The sequence below is a fragment of the Podarcis raffonei genome, chromosome 1 (assembly GCF_027172205.1).
Source record: "Podarcis raffonei isolate rPodRaf1 chromosome 1, rPodRaf1.pri, whole genome shotgun sequence".
NCBI lineage: Eukaryota > Metazoa > Chordata > Lepidosauria > Squamata > Lacertidae > Podarcis > Podarcis raffonei.
The window spans coordinates 9,223,639-9,242,253 of NC_070602.1; the positions used below are offsets into that span (position 1 = coordinate 9,223,639).

At 43.7% G+C, this 18,615-nt stretch overlaps 1 protein-coding gene across 5 annotated transcripts in view; it reads left to right on the forward strand.

Moving 5' to 3' along the window:
• SLC38A6 (solute carrier family 38 member 6) overlaps positions 1-18,615 on the forward strand; it is a 61,153-nt gene that overhangs the window by 38,568 nt on the left and 3,970 nt on the right. For 4 of the 5 annotated variants that reach the window (XM_053403213.1, XM_053402887.1, XM_053403036.1 and 1 more), the window contains exons 7-13: positions 4,304-4,386; positions 4,891-4,949; positions 13,047-13,112; positions 14,203-14,256; positions 14,963-15,042; positions 16,626-16,726; positions 17,102-17,226. In XM_053403213.1, coding sequence (XP_053259188.1) covers positions 4,304-4,386; positions 4,891-4,949; positions 13,047-13,112; positions 14,203-14,256; positions 14,963-15,042; positions 16,626-16,726; positions 17,102-17,226 — 568 coding nt within the window. The remainder of the gene's footprint in view (positions 1-4,303; positions 4,387-4,890; positions 4,950-13,046; positions 13,113-14,202; positions 14,257-14,962; positions 15,043-16,625; positions 16,727-17,101; positions 17,227-18,615) is intronic. The other variant, XM_053403123.1, reaches the window with a different exon arrangement.

Genomic DNA, 18,615 nt, shown 5'->3' on the forward strand with positions numbered 1-18,615 from the left:
CTGCTTTCACCTATATGGAACAAGAGCCACAGTTTCCAAAATAATGAACATTGACCCATCTCAAGGCTCCTGCAGCATGTGCCAGGTTTGCAGAGGACAGCTGGCTGTGCCAAAACTTGTGTAGTTCTATAGTAAACTCTTTATTTGGGAGTCATCTGCAGCTGATGGTCAAAACTGCCAAAGAAAGCACTTGACCAGAAACAGTGTTCAAGCCCTTGTAAAAATAGTTACACCCCCACCAAAAGAGCCAAACCAAAACAACTTTGAAAATTGAAGGAGCCAAATTATTAACCTATAGTGAACTTTTTAGAGAGAATCTGCTTCATTTACAGCCATTTTGAAAGCGAGTTTGAGAACATAGAGCCAACCTTCGGAGCTGCTACCTTCTCCAATAATATTGTTCTTTCCATAACAAATATTTTTAAATTGCTGTATAAGCAAGAAGCATCTTTCCTGCTTTTGTCAACATCAGCCAAAGACTAAGTGCTGATAGGGCAGAATTCCCAATTGCCTAAATAACATTTTAAAAAGAGATTCTAGTTCCCAGGAGCCTTAAATTTCGTTAAGTTAATCTATGATGGAGTAGAACTTTCACGTGCACCTCTTTGCAATGGATTTTTAAAGTAGAGGAAATGCTTAGAAATGGAAAATATACAATCCAACGCTGAATCTAAGGAGAGGCTTCAAAATGTGCAAGGAATTGCAATATTAGGGTAATGGTTGTTGGGGGGTTTTTTTGTAATAAAATGGGATGACAGATTGGTTGGTTCATAATATTAAGAGGTTATGATATTTAATTATAGTTCATCAATATAAATTGGGTTTAAATATGCTTGGCTGCTAATCAGTATTTTACGTTTAAAAATTATTAAAATAGAAAAAGTACACTTAGAAACAGTAAAGTGCATCTTTCATATATTTCAGGCAGGTGAGTGCAGAGGCACTGTAAGCCTTGTGCACAGGATTCATTTTTTGTTTCCTTGGGTGTGTCATATAGAGCCAAAGGGACTGCGTGCATTATTTGTTTACGTTATTTATATTCTATTGGCATTTTAAAAACAATTCAAGAAAAACGCAGTAAAACACAATAAAATAAAAGCACAACAATTAAATTAAAATACTCAGCCCAGAGACCAAAGAAATGAAACCACAGAGCCAGATCAGTATAAAATTTCATTGTTAATCTGTGCCAGGCAATCCAGCTAGCGTAAAGCCATTGTTCCATAGATTCCGTGGGAGAATGATGGTTTTACTCCAGCTGGATTGCCTGTCAGTCACTCTTAAGGCTGCAATCCTAAACACACTTAACTCACGAGACCCACGAGAACATGAGAAGAGAGCAGCTTGGTATCCATCACTGCCTCGTGTAGGAGCGAGTTCCATAGGCTAGCTATGCACTGTGTCTTGAAGCACTTCCTTTTATCTGCCCCAGATCTTCCAAAATTCAGCTTCGCTGGATGTCCACAAGTTCTAGTTTTTATGAGAGAGGGCAAATTGGGTTAGGGATGCTCTTAAAAGTGTGTTGGGAAGAGTAGGCATGTTTTCAGGGAAGCAGATGAAAAATCATTTATCAGGATTCTGGGGAAATTGGGTCCTGTTATAGCAATAATAATAATAATAATAATAATAATAATAATAATAATAATAATAATTTATTTGTACCCTGCCCATCTGGCTGGGTTTCCCCAGCCACTCTGGGTGGCTTCCAACCAAGATTAAAAATACATTAGAATGTCACACATTAAAAACTTCCCTGAACAGGGCTGCCTTCAGATGTCTTCTAAATGATGTCAGATAGTTGTTTATCTCTTTGACATCTGATAGGAGGGCGTTCCACAGGACGGGTGCCACTACTGAGAAGGCCCTTTGCCTGGTTCCCTGTAGCTTTGCTTCTCACAATGAGGGAACCGCCAGAAGGCCCTTGGCGCTGGACCTTAGCATCCGGGCAGAACGATGGGGGTGGAGATGCTACTTCAGGTATACTCCTTCAGCAATACTCACCCCCCTCTCCTTTTATGTCTCTGTTCTTCATAGAATGCAGTTTACAGAATATAAGGATCAGGGGATGGTGTGATCAAATAAATGTAGGCTCTGTTGGTTTAGCGTAGTCTTTTATGCATTACGAAGAGACCCAGGGGATGCGAGGAGCAGGCAAGGCCACAAGCTCTTACGTAGGGGAGTAGGGATGGTGGATCTGTGTAACTCAAGCGGGGCAGTAGGCTTGGATAACAATGGGAGAATAGTCTATTTGCACCCCTGCTCCCTTCCTCTTTTCACCAGTGGTTTCCTCTTGGCTGAGAGGTGCAAAAATGTGGACCTATCTGCACAGACTTAGGAGTTGTGTTGATAGGCTCTCTGCCAAGGTGCACATGTTGGGGGGGGGTCATTGAGAAAGTAGGGCGACCACAACCGAAGCAGCTACACAAGTTGTAATTTGCCACTGATGCCTATTGCCCTGTGTGTAAAGGTAAAGGGACCCCTGACCATTAGGTCCAGTCGTGACCGACTCTGGGGTTGCGGCGCTCATCTCGCTTTATTGGCCGAGGTAGCCGGCGTACAGCTTCCGGGTCATGTGGCCAGCATGACTAAGCCGCTTCTGGAGAACCAGAGCAGCGCATGGAAACACCGTTTACCTTCCCGCTGGAGCGGTACCTATTTATCTACTTGCACTTTGACGTGCTTTCGAACTGCTAGGTTGGCAGGAGCAGGGACCAAGCAATGGGAGCTCACCCCGTCACGGGGATTCGAACAGCCGACCTTCTGATTGGCAAGTCCTAAGCTCTGTGGTTGAACCCACAATGCCACCTGCGTCCCTTCATATCAACTGTGTGTATATACTGTTAAATACGTTACTTGCTCAGGCAGGTCAGACGTGTGTAAATATATGTCTCAGGTCAGTACTGCCCACCTAATTTCAACAACCAGTGCAGACATGCCCATAAGTGTTACTGGCACTCTTAAAATGGTAACATGATGCCCCTTCCTGTTTACGAGGTGCTAACCATGTTCTGGGCTAAATAAAACCAGAGACCAAAGGCCAAGGTGTTTATAGGGAACAACCATAAGGGATAATGCATAAGACACTCATCAATCAGCATTAGGGGTTTTAAGCAGAGAGGGCTCTTAATGTGGCGTTCAGAACATTCTTGGTGGCTCTGTAGCTCTCAGTCAAAATAGCCCCTTTTGGGATCCCCCCCCCCCGGCAGAGCAGACCATACCTGTCATCAAGGTCCTCTGACTTGAGAGCTGTATCGGTTAAAAGTGCCGCCGCAATTGTCCTCACATCTGCCCTGGGTTCGACTGCTTGCAGTATACTGTACAGTGGTACCCCTGGATGCGAACGGGATCCGTTCCGGAGCCCCGTTCAAATTTTGAAGCAAACGCAACGTGTGTATGTGCGGGTCGCGATTCGCCGCTTCCATGCATGTGTGTGACGTCATTTTGAGCGTCTGCGCATGCACAAGTGGTGAAACCCAGAAGTAACGCGCTCCGTTACTTCTGGGTCACCACGGAGCGCAACTCAAAAATACTTAACCTGAAGCTACTTCAACCCGAGTTATGACTGTACAGTGGTACCTCGGTTTACGAACTTAATCCGTTCTGGAAGTCCGTTCTTAAACCGAAACCATTCTTAAACTGAGGCGTGCTTTCCCTACTGAGGCCTCCCACCGCTGGTGCCCTTCCACCGTTTGGCTTCTGTTCAGTTTCCGAGGTAAAGTTCGCTAACCGGAACACCTACTTCTGGTTTTGCGGAGTTCGTACACCAAATAGTTCGTTAACAGGGCTGTTCGTAGACTGAGGTACCACTGTAAAACTATATGTTGCTACATGAAGCACATTTCCCTGATGAATTAGGCATGGGATTTTAATAACTTACTTGTTTTAACTTAGATGTAAATCCTGTTAAGTTCAATGGGATTTACTCCCCAGTAAATGTGTGTAGGGTTGCAAGCTAAGAATTATTTAACAGGGTAACAGCGCTTCTAACCTGTTCACAGTCTGCGAGTAGTAGGGTCACGGGTTTTTTAAACTCTAAATAAATGCAGCCTTTAAAAGACCACTCTTCGGAAGTTATTAGGGAGACTGAAAGAAGGTGATTCTTGTTTTTTGATGCTTAATTATCCATGATTTGTATGTGTTTAGTTAAATAGTGTTTGTCTCTATCTTTTCCTTTAAAAAAACCTAATTTTATTAAGACTTTTCAACATACAATAAACAAAACAGCAAATATGTAAGAAAGAGAACGAAGAGAAAACCAGGGCGATAAGGATAATAACAGAAACCCTACTGTCTTTTCCAATAGCTCCTGGTATCTTGATGGGAGATTGCTGCTGCTTCTTACCTCAGTTTGCATTGTCTTCCCTCTAGCACTTCTTCCTAAAATTGGTAAGTAATTTTAAAGGGAGTATTATTGCTGCCATAATTACTATTAGCAGTAGTGTTCTCTTTTAGTAGCAATTTAATTGAGGAGTTTAAAAAGAAAGCCTTAATGGGTGGTGGTGTGTGTTTTTTAAAGATTCGAGGAAAGATTGGGAGGGGAGGCAGGTTTATTTGCAACCTAGTCTGTCCTCCAGCTTTGCCTAGTTAACCTATTACTTAGATTGCCGTAGTCCTGTGTCTGCTCTACTAAAATAAAACCTTTACAACAGAACATTAAAGAGCTGCATTTACTTACAGCATGCCATTAGTGGTAAGCCAGTTCTAATTCTGCCCTACAAAACTACATAAATGATCTGTGACAGGCAAGTTGGAATGTTGTTATTCTGAATCTTAAGCCCCAGATACCGAGCCCGGTAATGCAAAACATACCTAGAGCATGAAGCTCCTTTCGCCCTGCACCAGGATCACTTTCCTTATAAATTGCCTCTTATTTTTACTGTTATTTTACAGGCTTTCTTGGCTACACAAGTAGTTTATCATTTTTCTTTATGGTGTACTTTGCTCTTGTGGTAAGTCTGAAAAAAAACAAAAACCCAACCCAACCCAGATCGCAGCTTATGTTAAGTTTTCTTATTATTTTGATGGATCTCAGAGTTCCTTTGAAACGGATGTCTGTGCTTTAAAAGCTTGCCTCTTCAAACGTAGTGTTCCTTCTCCTCTCCTTTAAGTGTGGTGGTATGTATTTTCTTGCTTTTGGGTAAGTTGGTTTGGCTGAAAAGTCACGAATGTGAAAAGATTTGCCATCATTAATTGTTTGGACTGTAAAATGCAGTTGGAGTGTATTTGTTTTGCTGACAGGGCAATGAAAAATACTGGCCTGAGCACTTTCCCCTCCCCTTCTCCACGTGTGGAATGGAATTTTTTTATTTTTTGTCCTTGCTTCCAACCACCATTTACTGCAATTCGTGCAGAAGAAAATGTCATATATTCCAAGTAAAATTGAATGTACGTGTTTGCTTAATAGTAAAAAAGCACAAGACGCAGCAAATCTCTTTTGAGCAATTTAATGTATATATTAATATAGCAAAAGCCTTATTCTTTCCATCTGAAAGCAATACTTTCCCTCCCCTCCTCTCTCTCTCTATCTCTGTGTGAGCCAAGTAGGGCATTTCAGTGCTGATATTTGCAGCCATTGATTCCTATATGATATATGGAAAGCAGAGTACTGGAACACATTTGGTCTGGATTTGTTTTGCTAGTGGTTTCTGCAAATGAGGGAGTATTTGGAAGTGTTTTTAGCAGGCACAATCATTTTAGGCATGATTCCATCTCCGAGACGGCATGTATGGTGCCCACAAAACCGCTATCTGCGGTGGTGGGTCTTGCAGGTGCCGTAACGTTTTTAAGAAGTTCTTAATCCATGCTGCAGAGCGCATAGGTTAGCTTGCTGGTCCCTGGCCCATACATCCTGAGCATGTTAATGCCTTTGCGGCAGCACTGCACACCAGAGGTACATTATGTCTAAATTGCCGCCAGATTTCATCAAGGAGATAGGTAAGTAAGTAATGTTACTCTCCAGAAGGGAGCTGGAGAATTTATACAGCTCGCATTTCATGGGCAGTCCACCAGCCCTTGCCCCATGGTTTCTAGAGAATTTCCAAAATGATCGTATTTATTTAGAAACACGAGAAAAGCTGGTTAGATCAGGCCAAAGGCTCATCTAGTCCCAATATCCTATTCTCACAGTGTCCAGCCAGATGCACATGGGAAGTCTGAAGGCAGGAACTGAGTGCAAAAGGACTTTCCTCACCTGTGGTTCCCAGAAACTGATATTCAGAGGAATAACTGCCTCCAACAGTGGAGGTAGAACTTCATAATAAAAAAACCATTTTAGTCCCTTTTTGATCACAAGCTCTAAAAAGCTGAGATTGCATTGCAGGAACTTGTATACATTGCAGGAACTTGTATAAATGACCCTTAGGGTCTCTTCCAACGCTACAATTCTGATTCCATGAAAGTAGTTTAAAATTGACCACACCAAGTAATCGCAGTGCAATTTTAAAACCATATAATGTTAAATATTACTAAACCGATGTAAAATACCCAGCGTAACATACTAAGGCAAGATTTCCATTTTGTGAAGCCGTAATCATATATAATTGTGAAGTTGGAAGGGACCCGTGGGTCATCTAGTCCAACCCCCTGCGATGCAGGAATTTTTTTGCCCCAAGTGGGGCTTGAACCCATGACCCTCTGGTTAAGAGTCTCATGCTCTACCAATTTCTCAGAATATTTTTTTTCCTGACCGGTGTGCGATTTTTCTTTTGTGAATTCTGACTCCCTTGGAGAATTTCAGTCCTACCCGGAATTTCAGCAAAATGGTTTCCCGAATTTCGCCATCCGTGAATTTTGGGTGCAACTGTGGATCTAGTTTGCTCTTTCCCGTCATCTCTTATTGCACTGATTTATTCATCTGCCAAGATGAACCAGCAACAGAGTTTCATTCAACATTAAGTGAGCTGAAATTTCTTAGAAGACTCCTTTCGAAGAAGAAAGAAAACCTTTGAGAATTTTACTTCCCTACAAAATATTTGGCAAATTCCCCCTCCCCCAGTTTCACTGCCCACAAATGGCATGGAGTATTTTCTTTTCTTTTATTATTGTATTTCACCAAAGTCATATACTGCTTGATAGTAAAAACAAAGAAACATCAAAGCGGTTTACAATAAGAATAAAGCAATGAGATTATCAATAAAGGCACTTAAAAGCAATTATTGTAAATATTCAAAAACAATTAAAATGAATGAATTCTGCGAGGCCACTGTGCCTTTTGAGCTGGGCAGGGCTTACCATAAACTTAGCATAAGCAAACCCCTCACATAACGTAAGATGCAAGATGATGGTGTTTATTTTAAAGGTGAGGGATTTGATGCTGGAAAACAACTGAAAGGGAACACAGAGCCTTGGAGCATGATAGAGCAAAGCAGATTTCCCCGTGCTAGAAGCTCATTATTTTGGAGAACTGAATATAGAATTTATAGCACTTCATATGCTACCTTATTGGCATAATTGCAGTTTCTGCATGGCTGCTTCCAACAGGTTCTGGTGACTTGCAGCAAGGATTACACACCTGGAGGTGACCTATAACATTTTTTTCCTTCCACTGCAAAGCAACCAGCTCCCAGGGTTGAGTAGCACTGGAGTGTGGAGTTGGTATGTTGCATATATTTCTAGGTTGTTTCCCTAATAGTGTGGGAAGAAGCCACACAGAAACAGCAACCCAGGCCACAAAGGGAACATATGGCAAGTGCCAGCGCTTAGATTTGGATCTGGAAGACTGACTCAGTTCATGTTCCACCTGTGCCATAGATTCACTATGGCGGCCTTCAGTTGGTCACTTATCAGGCACAGTTTCTTATCTGTAGAAAGAGAGAAAACGAGGAGGGTGTTAAAGGAAAACACAATAACACTTGTAAGACATTGTGCAGTGCGGCATAGTAAGAGCACTGAACTTGGACCTGGGAAACTTGGTTCAAATCTCTAGGCTGGTCGCTATTTATCATCCTAACCTGAGGGGTTAAAAATGGGTACAGTGGTGCCTCGCAAGACGAAATTAATCCGTTCTGCGAGTGTCTTCGTCTTGCGGTTTTTTCGTCTTGCGAAGCACGGCTATTAGTGGCTTAGCGGCTATTAGCGGCTTAGCGGCTTTCAGAAAAAGGAAACAAACTCACAAGACGTTTCGTCTTGCGAAGCAAGCCCATAGGGAAATTCGTCTTGCGGAACGACTCAAAAAACGGAAAACCCTTTCGTCTAGCGAGTTTTTCGTCTTGCGAGGCATTCGTTTTGCGGGGCACCACTGTAAATCCCCTGCTTTGAACTTCTTGGAGAAAGGGTGAGATACAAATATGATTAATAATAATCATATTCAAAATTCAGAGAAGTCCAGCGATTTATTGCAAACACGGGAGTCCTGATGTGCTCGGAATTCCCCTACCTGCAGAGGAATCTGCTTCTGTTTAATTGAATTGGATAATCGGCATAATGAATATTTTCACATGGCAGTCTGGATGAAAGTGGGTCCACCAGCAGTTGTGAAATAGTGGCTTTGTTCCTCACCCTTCACATCTTTTTGTGCGTGGCACACTTTTCTTCCTCTTCTTTGTCCTCTGTGTAAGTTTGAGCCTTGTGATTAAACCAAGTTTTGTGCAAGACTGGCTGCCTGTGCATCATCTCTCAAGTCGCTGTGCAGCTGCGCAGACTCTTGAATGCGAAGGTCAGCTGCCTTGCCCCCATTATTTTGGGACTCTCCAAAAGTAAACAACCCCCTAACAAATGGCCTCTCCCCTCCTCTTCCCTTTGGGGTATCTAGCCTAAGGCCCAGGATGAGATTAATCACCACCTGCTGAGTGGTCTGGACTTGCTGTTTTGACTTACTGTGGTTTTCTTTCTTCTTTTGCTGGGGGAGGGGAGAAGATTGGCTGTCTTTTAATGGCTCAAATTAAGGAGCAACATGGTAATGAGGTGCCATGTGCCCTGTCGCTGTAGAGAACATACTTTTTAATTTCAGAAGGCATTTTTACACTTAAAACAGAGGCTGATATGTGTGTTTGTGTGTGTGTGTGTGTGTGTTAGTTACTTAATTGGGTGCTTTATTCTGTTACCCCCTCCCCTTTCTTTTAAAAGCCCGCTACCTGCCCTGTGGATGGATTGAGAAAGAAATGAAAGTAAATGAATGAATGAAATAATGCCTGCACTTAATAGGAGCTGAACTGCCTTACTCCTAAGCCTTCTGTGCTAAGAGTTCAGTGTTGTTATTTTAGCAGCATAAGGAATGCCCTTAGCTTGCATTGACTTGCGTGCAGGTCTTTGATAACATGCACCAATTTTGTTCTTAGGTTTTTTTTTTAAGAAGATAAAAATCATGTATAGGGCATCCAGCAAAAAAAAAAAAAAAATGCCACGCAGAGTGCAAGACAACCAACCCATTAAGGAACTGAACCATGTGATAACATCAGACTTCAAAGCTGTCGAAGCAGCTCCCTAAGGGCAGTGTCTGTCAAGAATTCCAAAATACTTCGTAGAGGTCTAGGAGGTGGTAATCTTCAGCATCAGCCTCCTCTTAACTGAATCCCCATTCAGTAATATGGACTTTGGTCTACTTACGCCCAGCATGTTTCATCTCCTTGAGCTCTCCCAATGGGTTGTGTTTTCGTTTTGTTTTGAGATTTTAAACTTAGAACAACAAGCCATTTTTCCATGTCAGTCTGTTTTTCAGACTCCTCTCTGTTTCAAAAGCGACTTAATATATGGCACTGGAGGCAGGTTTGCTGTTTGCATTCCAAGGTTCCTTTTTTATTGATTCCGTGTATGCTTCTGTGAAAGTCCCATTGTGCTCTCATCGGTCTTATTCTCAGTTAAGAAGAATAGCTCAGTCGGTGGTGGAGCATGAGACTCTTGAAATCCCAGGCTCGTGGATTCGTGCCCCATGTTGGCCGAAAAGATTCCTGCATTGCAAGGGGTTGGACTAGACCAGGCATGTCCAACCGGTCAATTGCAATCTACCGGTCGACCGTGGGGCGTCCCTGGTTGATCGTGGTCGATCGCTCAACAACTTTGATGAATACTCCCACCAAAAAACACAACAACTTTGGTCAATCCAATGGGTAGATCACTGCCAGTTAATTTTTAGTGGGAGTAGATCGCAGTCTCTAGGGAGTTGGACATGCCTGGACTAGGCAGTCCTTGTGGTCCCTTCCAGCTCTATGATTCTATGAGTTCATAGAACTGCATCCTTAGCTTTTGCATTCCTTACAAACCTTGTGTTCTTTGAAGCTTAAAAGGGATTCCCTCCTTGCACGACTGGGCATTGTACAAAGGCATCGTATAGACATTTGCTTGGAAGTAGGTTTCACTTTGCTGAACAGGGCTTTCTCCCTAGTGAGTGGGTGTAGGACTGCAGCCATACGATGCATTTGGCTTCAGTATTGTTACGGCTAAAATCTGGGTGCGGGGCTACTCTGCCACCCAGCTCATCGGACTAAGTCCGTGGGTCCCTGCGGAAGAAAATGAGCTCAGCCGGAGACAGGAGCAAGATGCGGAGATCCAAGGTTTATTGCGCAACAGGTTCAAGGCGAGATTGAACAGCGAGAAAGGGGTGACATGAACTTTTGAAACTCCCTCCATGTCCCAGAATACAGTGCAAAATACATCCCAGTTACATCATGAATACATTAAGGAGAGGTTGGGTTACACCGGATTAACATATGGAGGAGGGAGGGGGGAATATGCAGAGCTGGAGATATGCGCAGATAAGCGCTTCCTGAGTGCCGGTGATGGGAAGACAATGGTCCATGTATGCATAGTCTGCCACCTGGCATTGCCCGGAGGAAAGGCTTGGCAGAGCACCTTACTTGAGGGATTATGGAGGACAGGGGAGGTGTCATAGAGTCCTAGAGAAATTGAGCAAATTGGCACATTGATTTTCTATGGATTTTATAGATTTTAGTCCCTTTTGACATTGACAATTGGGAATAAATGGATATATTGTAGCGAAGAAGAAGGTGAAGAAGACATGCCCCCCCCTTCCGTAACAGTATAGAACTGGATTAGGCACAGGGGAGGGAGGGGGGTGCCACACATTTTGGCTGGCCTTGCCAGCTCACCATTACTTGCGATTGCCACCACCTCTGCTATACTCCCCTGCACAGAGGACCCAGGAGAGGGGCAGGGTCTCATCTTTCATATGCTGAGCTTCAGAGTCACTGGGAAGCAGAAGCCCAGCAGAAGATTGGAGATAACATCCATCTCTCATTTCATAGGGAGACAGGCAGTTGCTAGACTGGGGGTGGGGTGGGGGGTGGGGAAAGGAGCTCGCCACCTGCAGCCTGGCAACGATATTTGTTGACTCCTGTTTCGCAGCTCTTCCAGGTTGATGAATGAATGCAGCCTAAAAAGGTGTGATCGTGTGCATGTGGCAGAGGAAAGGGTAAACATGGAGGATGAAGAATGAAGATTGCAGGAAGGAATGGGCGAGAGACGAAAGAGCAGAGTGTACTGTCAAGACCACAAATGCTATTGAAAACAGTTCAACCTTATCAATCATTGCTCAGAAGTGAATCCCACAGAGTTCAGTGAAAACTTAGCCCTAAGAGAATGAGCCCAAGGTTGCTGACCTTAAACGTAAAGTGAGACTCATGTGTTCTTCAAGCATTCATGCGTCTGCATGGAGTTCGATTCAGGAGCACGATCTTGTGTCTGCCTGTATTTATTGCTTAGAATTTAATGCAGCATTTTTATTAGTATCTGAAATTAATCCAGTGCTCCTTATTCACACTCCTTTGTGCAAACCAGTGAGGCCATACCTACAAATGGGGGTGGGAGGGAGCTTTAGATTTAAAGAAAATTACGTTCTTCAAGGTGATCTTCAATCTCCATCTCCATTGAGCCATAAACAGATGCAGAAAGTTATCTCTGGCCCCAATGAGTCAGGGGGGTTTCTTATGAATCTAGAGCCATTTTGTGTATCCTAAAGTGTTGATGTGGCACACCAGGAGACAAGTATGGGCACCCACCCGTTTTTTATCATTATATATTACGCTGCTGCTTGGAAATCCACATCTATATAAAATTTCCATTTGCCGCACTGAAATACTGGAAGGTGTATTAAATGCAGTTCAGTTTTCCAAACTAGTTGGTGTTTTTTGTTTTGCTTTTTGAAGCTGGAAAAATGTCATGTTGAAATGCACACGGCGGTTTGCATATCATCTGTTGCTGTCACAAGCAGATACACTTTAATGTGTTCCGGAGGGGAAATCTTCACCAGGCATATGGAAGCAATACTTTTACATTTACTGTAATTTTCTGTGATTGGTTTCTAGGGCGAGCCATCTGTTCAGATTATTGCCTCTAAGAGAGAGAGAGAGAGAGAGAGAGAGAGAGAGACTGAATATTGGCTACAGAAATAGGCTTAGCCCTGAGAGACCATCAGGCGGGTTGAAATCCCACCTGGGAGATCTTGGCAGCCTGCTTCCCATCTTTATTACACGAGTAACAATAAGCTACCTTGCAGGGTTGTTGAGAGTACGTATGATCTAAGAATGACAGAGCTGTGCTCCAAAAGTGCTCTAGAGTCACTAGCATATTAGAATAATGCGTAGAGAGCCCAACATTCTGTTCCCTAATGGAGCACCATTGTTCTAGATCTCCAATCTTGCTCTCTGGACAAGTCATTATTTCCACTGCTTATTGCTACATTTTAAAGCTAAGGTGTGACTTAGCTATACTTCTGCCTACCTCAGGATACAATTCAGCATAGCACAGAGCAGAATATGCACACTGGGAATGAAGTCTGCTTGCACAATAAGACTTTTGCCACCCTTCCATCCCCCTGCACCCCCTAAACCTGTTCTGGATTCCTCCCCAACCCTCCAGAGCAGGCACCCCCAAACTCGACCCTCCAGATGTTTTGGGACTACAATTCCCACCATCCCTGACCACTGGTCCTGTTAGCTAGGGGTGATGGGAGTTGTAGTCCCAAAACATCTGGAGGGCTGAGTTTGGGGATGCCTGCTCCAGAGCATGTGAGTGGACCTTATTCTGTGCATGCAACAACTTAGTTGAATCCTGCCCACTGTCTGCAAAGTATTAACTGTATTCTTTCTCTGCAGGTCATAATTAAAAAGTGGTCCATTCCTTGCCCTCTGCCACCAAAGCTCGCTATGGGGTTCTCCCAGGTATGCACCTTTCCTGACTTATCTGTAATATTTGATTGCCAAAGAGCTTACGACTGTAAAGTGATAAGTTGGTCAATTATTTTTCGTTCTTTGAAATTTCACAGAAACGGCAGAAATGCCTTACATTGATGTAGTGGGAACTTCGGATCCATACAGCGATTATAGTCGTAATATCCAAGGCTCTTATTTTATGACTGTGACGTATTTGTGAAAAATAACATATTAGTGGCACTGCAGGAAATGTCTGTGCCCTCCACTCCTGAATGTTGCACAGCTTCAGGTTCCAGAAAGACTTGAAGACCCAGTGTATAGTATGTGTCCAATAATGTCAGCTTCTTGCTGAAGCTAAGCAGGTTTGGCGTTTGGATGGGCAACTACCTGGGAACCATGTATACCACTTTGAGTTCCATGTTCAAGAATGGCATGGTATAAATGTCAGAAAATAATAAATGACAGACATCTGGGTGCAGGCTATTCTGGAGGCATACATTCGTCTGTTATGAGAAGTCCATACAGAAGTTTATATAACCCTGAATGGATGGATTTAAAAGAGGATTAGACAAATTCATGGGTGCTGATGGCCATGTTCTGCCTACACTGTCAAAGGCAGCAACTCTTCTGAATGCCAGTTGCTGAAAACCACAGGAAGGGAGAGTGCAGTTGCACTCAGATCCTGCTTGAAGGCATCTCATGGGCTTTGGGTTGGCCACCATGAGAACAAGATGGTGGACTGGGTGTGTGTGTTTCACCAGCCTGATCCAGCAGGGTTCTTCTTATGTTCTTATGCTGACATGCCTGCACTGAGTGATTTGCAAAGAAAGTTGTGCTTCTTATAATGGAAGGATGACTTCCTCCATAGTAGCTTGTCTAGGGGTAAGCGGGAGGTTAAGGAAGCATCCATACGTACATTTGCAACCATTTCTGATGTGTTTTGGGTTGTGGTGTAGTGAAGGTGCACAACTGGAGGTGCATGAGTGTTGAAGCAATGTTACTGTGAACTGGAGTTATGGATTTCAGAGTATTTGTTACAAAATTATGGGGTGGGAAGCCAGCCGATGAGTCTCATTTCTTGCCTCTCTGTCCTACACAGGTCTCAAATTCTACTGAAGATTGTAAAGCAGCGCTGTTTAACTTTTCCGCAGAGGTAATCTTAAATCATCCTCTTAACAGATCGCAAGAGTTTGCAATAATGTATTTAAGCATCGGGCTAAGCCAGGGTTTCTCAGTTTGTGTGTCTCCTCGTGTGCGTTGCACCCTGCTCTGGTGATAAAAATAAGCTTAGCACTGTCTACCCTGACAGGCGGTGGCTCTGCAGAATAGTTTTAGACGGGACATTCCCAGGCCTACCTGGAGGTGCCAAGGAGTGAACCTGGAACTGTTTGCATACAAAGCAGTTGCTCTGCCACTCGGCTGTAGTCCTTCCTCAGCAGCCCTTTAAGAATCTGTGCAACCCAGCTCTTATTTTATTATAAACATTTGTATCCTACCTTCCTATAAAAAATGCCCAGGGTGTACGTAACAACAAAATATAACATTAAAAACAGTCAGGTTTTTTTAAAGCATCATAACTCTTGAGGGATAGTCTATGGACTCAGCGATACAGCTGCAAATAAAACGTTTTAAGTGTGTTGTAAAGTGCATTATAAAAATGTGGCACTAGATGGCAATCGTGAGCTACGGAAAATTCAATATATTTTTCACAACTTTTTTTTTTTTTAAGGATTTTCACAATGTTTTTAATATGTGTCTAGATTCCATCCAGGAAGGTTTTAGAAATGAGTATCAAATATTTATAGGTTGCATTTCAGCTGCGTGACTTTTCTTCCGCATTTCTTTTCTTTTTTTGGCAGAGTGCATATGCCATTCCAACGATGGCTTTCTCATTTCTCTGCCATACATCAGTGTTGCCAATTTATTGCGAGCTCCAAAGGTAACGTGATTTGTAAACGCTTACCATTTTAAAAAAAAATTGTTGTTGACTGTGACTGCTGCCATTGTCTAAACATAAGCTTCCAGTTTCATTTAGTGTTCATGTCCAAAAGGAATGCCAAATTTATTATATGTCTGATTCTCCCGATACACTGGACCAGTCCTCTAAAGCTGCCTTCCCAAACCTTGAGTCGCCAGATATTGTTGGACTACTGCTTCATTTATGAATTGCTTCCCATGAGATATCTCGAAGCAATTTACCTAGGGCAGTTACATATTTAAAACCTGTCAAAGCAATTGCATGTGTGTGTGTGGGTACAGCGTAAAACAACAACAACAACACATACATTAAATCAGTTCAGATCCAAGGCAGATGTTTTTGAACAGGGACTTTGCTTTTTGAGGGTTATGTTCTCTCCCATCAGTAGGTACATCCCCCCATTTGTTGCCTTATTTGAATAAAACATCACCTAACTTGTGGGTTAAACCACAGAGCCTAGGATTTGCTGATCAGAAGGTTGGCGGTTTGAATCCCCGTGACAGGGTAAGCGCCTGTTGCTCGGTCCCTGCTCCTGCCAACCTAGCAGTTCGAAAGCATGTCAAAGTGCAAGTAGATAAATAGGTACCGCTCCGGTGGGAAGGTAAACAGTGTTTCTGTGCGCTGCTCCGGTTTGCCAGAAGCGGCTTAGTCATGCTGGCCACATGACCCGGAAGCTGTACGCCAGCTCCCTCGGCCAATAAAGCGAGATGAGCACCGCAACCCCAGAGTCAGCCACAACTGGACCTAATGGTCAGGGGTCCCTTTACCTTTAACTTTAACTTTAATCTCTAGCTATGCTAGCACAAAGCCTGCCTTGTTTCTCTTTACTTCTGCTCTCTGCCCAGCAAGGGACCAACGTATTTCACTTAAGGCTGGAAACAGATTGCATAATTGGTAGACTTTCTGGGAGGTATTCAACGTAGCACTATAGCAATCATTCCCTCAGCATAAGCATTTCAGCTTAACAGACAGAGCAATTCCCTCTCTCTTCCCACCCTGCTGTTCTGAGGGTTATCTTGCCCCCCAGGGCCAATGGGGGGAAGAGAGGAGAAAGTCCCATTGAACTAGTGGAAAAACTTGCATTGGCTTCTGCTGGTGGGTCTTGTTAACTGCATCCGGTCCTATGTTTCAAAAAATTACCTGTCACCCATCGTTTCTAGGTGTGTCCTGAGACCTGCAGGACTTAGCAGAGACTGACTGTACTCTCCCTCTTGAATCTAAGTCTGGATGCAGGCAATTTTGTTATTGTTATTTTTGTTTTGTTCTCTTTCCTCTACTCCCCCCCCCCACCTCGCTTTGTATAACATCTTCCCTGATAAAGAGTTATTGAGAACTTGAAAGTAACATTCAGTTGACTAATTAAGATTCGACAGTTTTCAATCCCCTGAAGGTTCAGAATTGTTTCATGGTTTTAGTGGTAGGCCAGCCCAGAAACCTGTTTCATATGCGCATTGGGAAGATGTGAAACAGTCAATAGCAAATTCTTTTCTGCATTTTCATACTCCTCCTTAAATAATGTCTTATTTTTCTCTCTGTGTTTGTAGTCCATCCAAAAGCAGGATGCAGAAGGTAGCCAACACTGGGATTAGCCTGAGCTTTCTGGTTTATTTTGTGTCAGCGCTATTTGGATACCTCACTTTTTATGGTACGTTTTTAAAGTATTAATTCCTGTTTCTTCATAAGTGATGGTGCAGGCCTGTGCAATTGTGTGACCCACTAGGCTTAACACTGTCTTAACAGTGGGGCTGGTGCTACTATCCCATTTGAACAAGTCTCTAAAATGTGCCAATATCTTTTCTGCAATCACTCTTTGCAGGTTTAAAACAGTAGTGGGCAGTTTTTCAGGGAAGCTTGTATACCCTGACTAATCTTCACCTTAAGAACCCCTGCTTACTTGCCAGCAATCTCCAAACAGTTTAAGAACCCCTGCAAATCACGAGCCTGCTGTTTATTGTATGGGTGGGGTCCAATTCAGATTGCGGCTTGCAATTTTAATAACCTTTCCCCTCCAAAATTTCAGACCATGTGGACTCAGAATTGTTGCAGGGATACAGCACGTACCTGCCCCATGACACTGTAATCATGACTGTAAAACTGGGCATCCTCTTTGCGGTGTTGCTGACGGTGCCCCTAATCCACTTCCCTGTAAGTATTGCAAAAGACCTGATTGCTGGCCCAGCAAAAGTGGCTCCCTTAATTATTTGCAGGCTCCGCCATCCTAGTCTTGGCTGTCTCATCCATTTGTCTTGCGGTGGATCAGAGTGCTGTGCTTGTGTATGTTCCGTTAACAGCGGCAAAGGAACAAGGCCTAAACCGCTAAGCTAATTTGTGCTTTCTTTCTTTCTTCTTCTTTTTTAAGGAGTTTTAGATCTGAGCTGACTCACAGCATTGCTTGCAGTTTGCAGAATGTGGCGTTCCTAAAGTTTATTTGGTTTGATTTTGTTTTGTTTTGTTTCTGTTTTCTTCATATTTGGTTTTCAAGCAAGTGTGCATTTTAATGTAAATAGGAGTCAGCAAGAAGTGGCCTTTGCTAATGATTTCCTGCAAGCAAGCTCAAAACTGATCTTCCTGACATGGAGTTTACTTTAAGTTTTTAACAGGGATTGTAGAAAACCACAAAACTGCTGCTGGCCGCAGCCATTTCTGAAATCCCCTGCTGTATTGGGGCCAAACTAGATGTCACACAGACATTGGCTCCAAACCTCTTTTAAAAAAAAAAGCGTTTATGGGAGGTGGCTGCACATTTGATTAGAGTATCAGCCGAGGGAAATGCTGTGCTTCATTACTTATTCAGACTCCTGAAAGCTGTTTTAAACCCCCCCCCCCATGGCATACCTTTCCTCCCTTTGTTTGGAAAAGCAGATCAGGAAACACTCTTGAGCAAGAAGAGTGCAAGTGCTCTTATGGCCAGCTCACACATTATGTAGTAACAAGTCCAGGATTCCCACCAGGGGTGCCATCTCCTGGGGGCTGTGCCCTTTGCCCCCCCCCAATTACTTTGGGAGGGTGCCAGGCCCCCCTGAGTGTCCCAAAAAATCAGCGGGTGCAAGAGGTTGAATGCGGAGCAGAGCACAGCATGGCTTCAGGGATTGACTCCTTCCTCTCCTCCTGCCACAAAGATGAAGGAAGGTCATTTCCGGTGGCAGCGGCAGGAGGAGGAGCTACTGGCCATTGAAGCTGCCACCGTGCTCAGCTCGTCCCCTGGCTCCTCCCAACGTCCTGAAGTTCCACATGTGATGTCAGCCCCGCCCCCTGGCAAATCACCCTTGCCTCTGTTTACAACCTAGTATATACGCAGGTGGTGCTGTGGGTTAAACCACAGAGCCTAGGACTTGCCGATCAGAAGGTCAGCAGTTTGAATCCCTGCGACGGGGTGAGCTCCCGTTGCTCGGTCCCAGCTCCTGCCAACCTAGCAGTTCGAAAGCATGTCAAAGTGCAAGTAGATAAATAGGTACCACTCCAGCGGGAAGGTAAACGGCGTTTCCGTGCACTGCTCTGGTTCTCCAGAAGCGGCTTAGTCATGCTGGCCACACG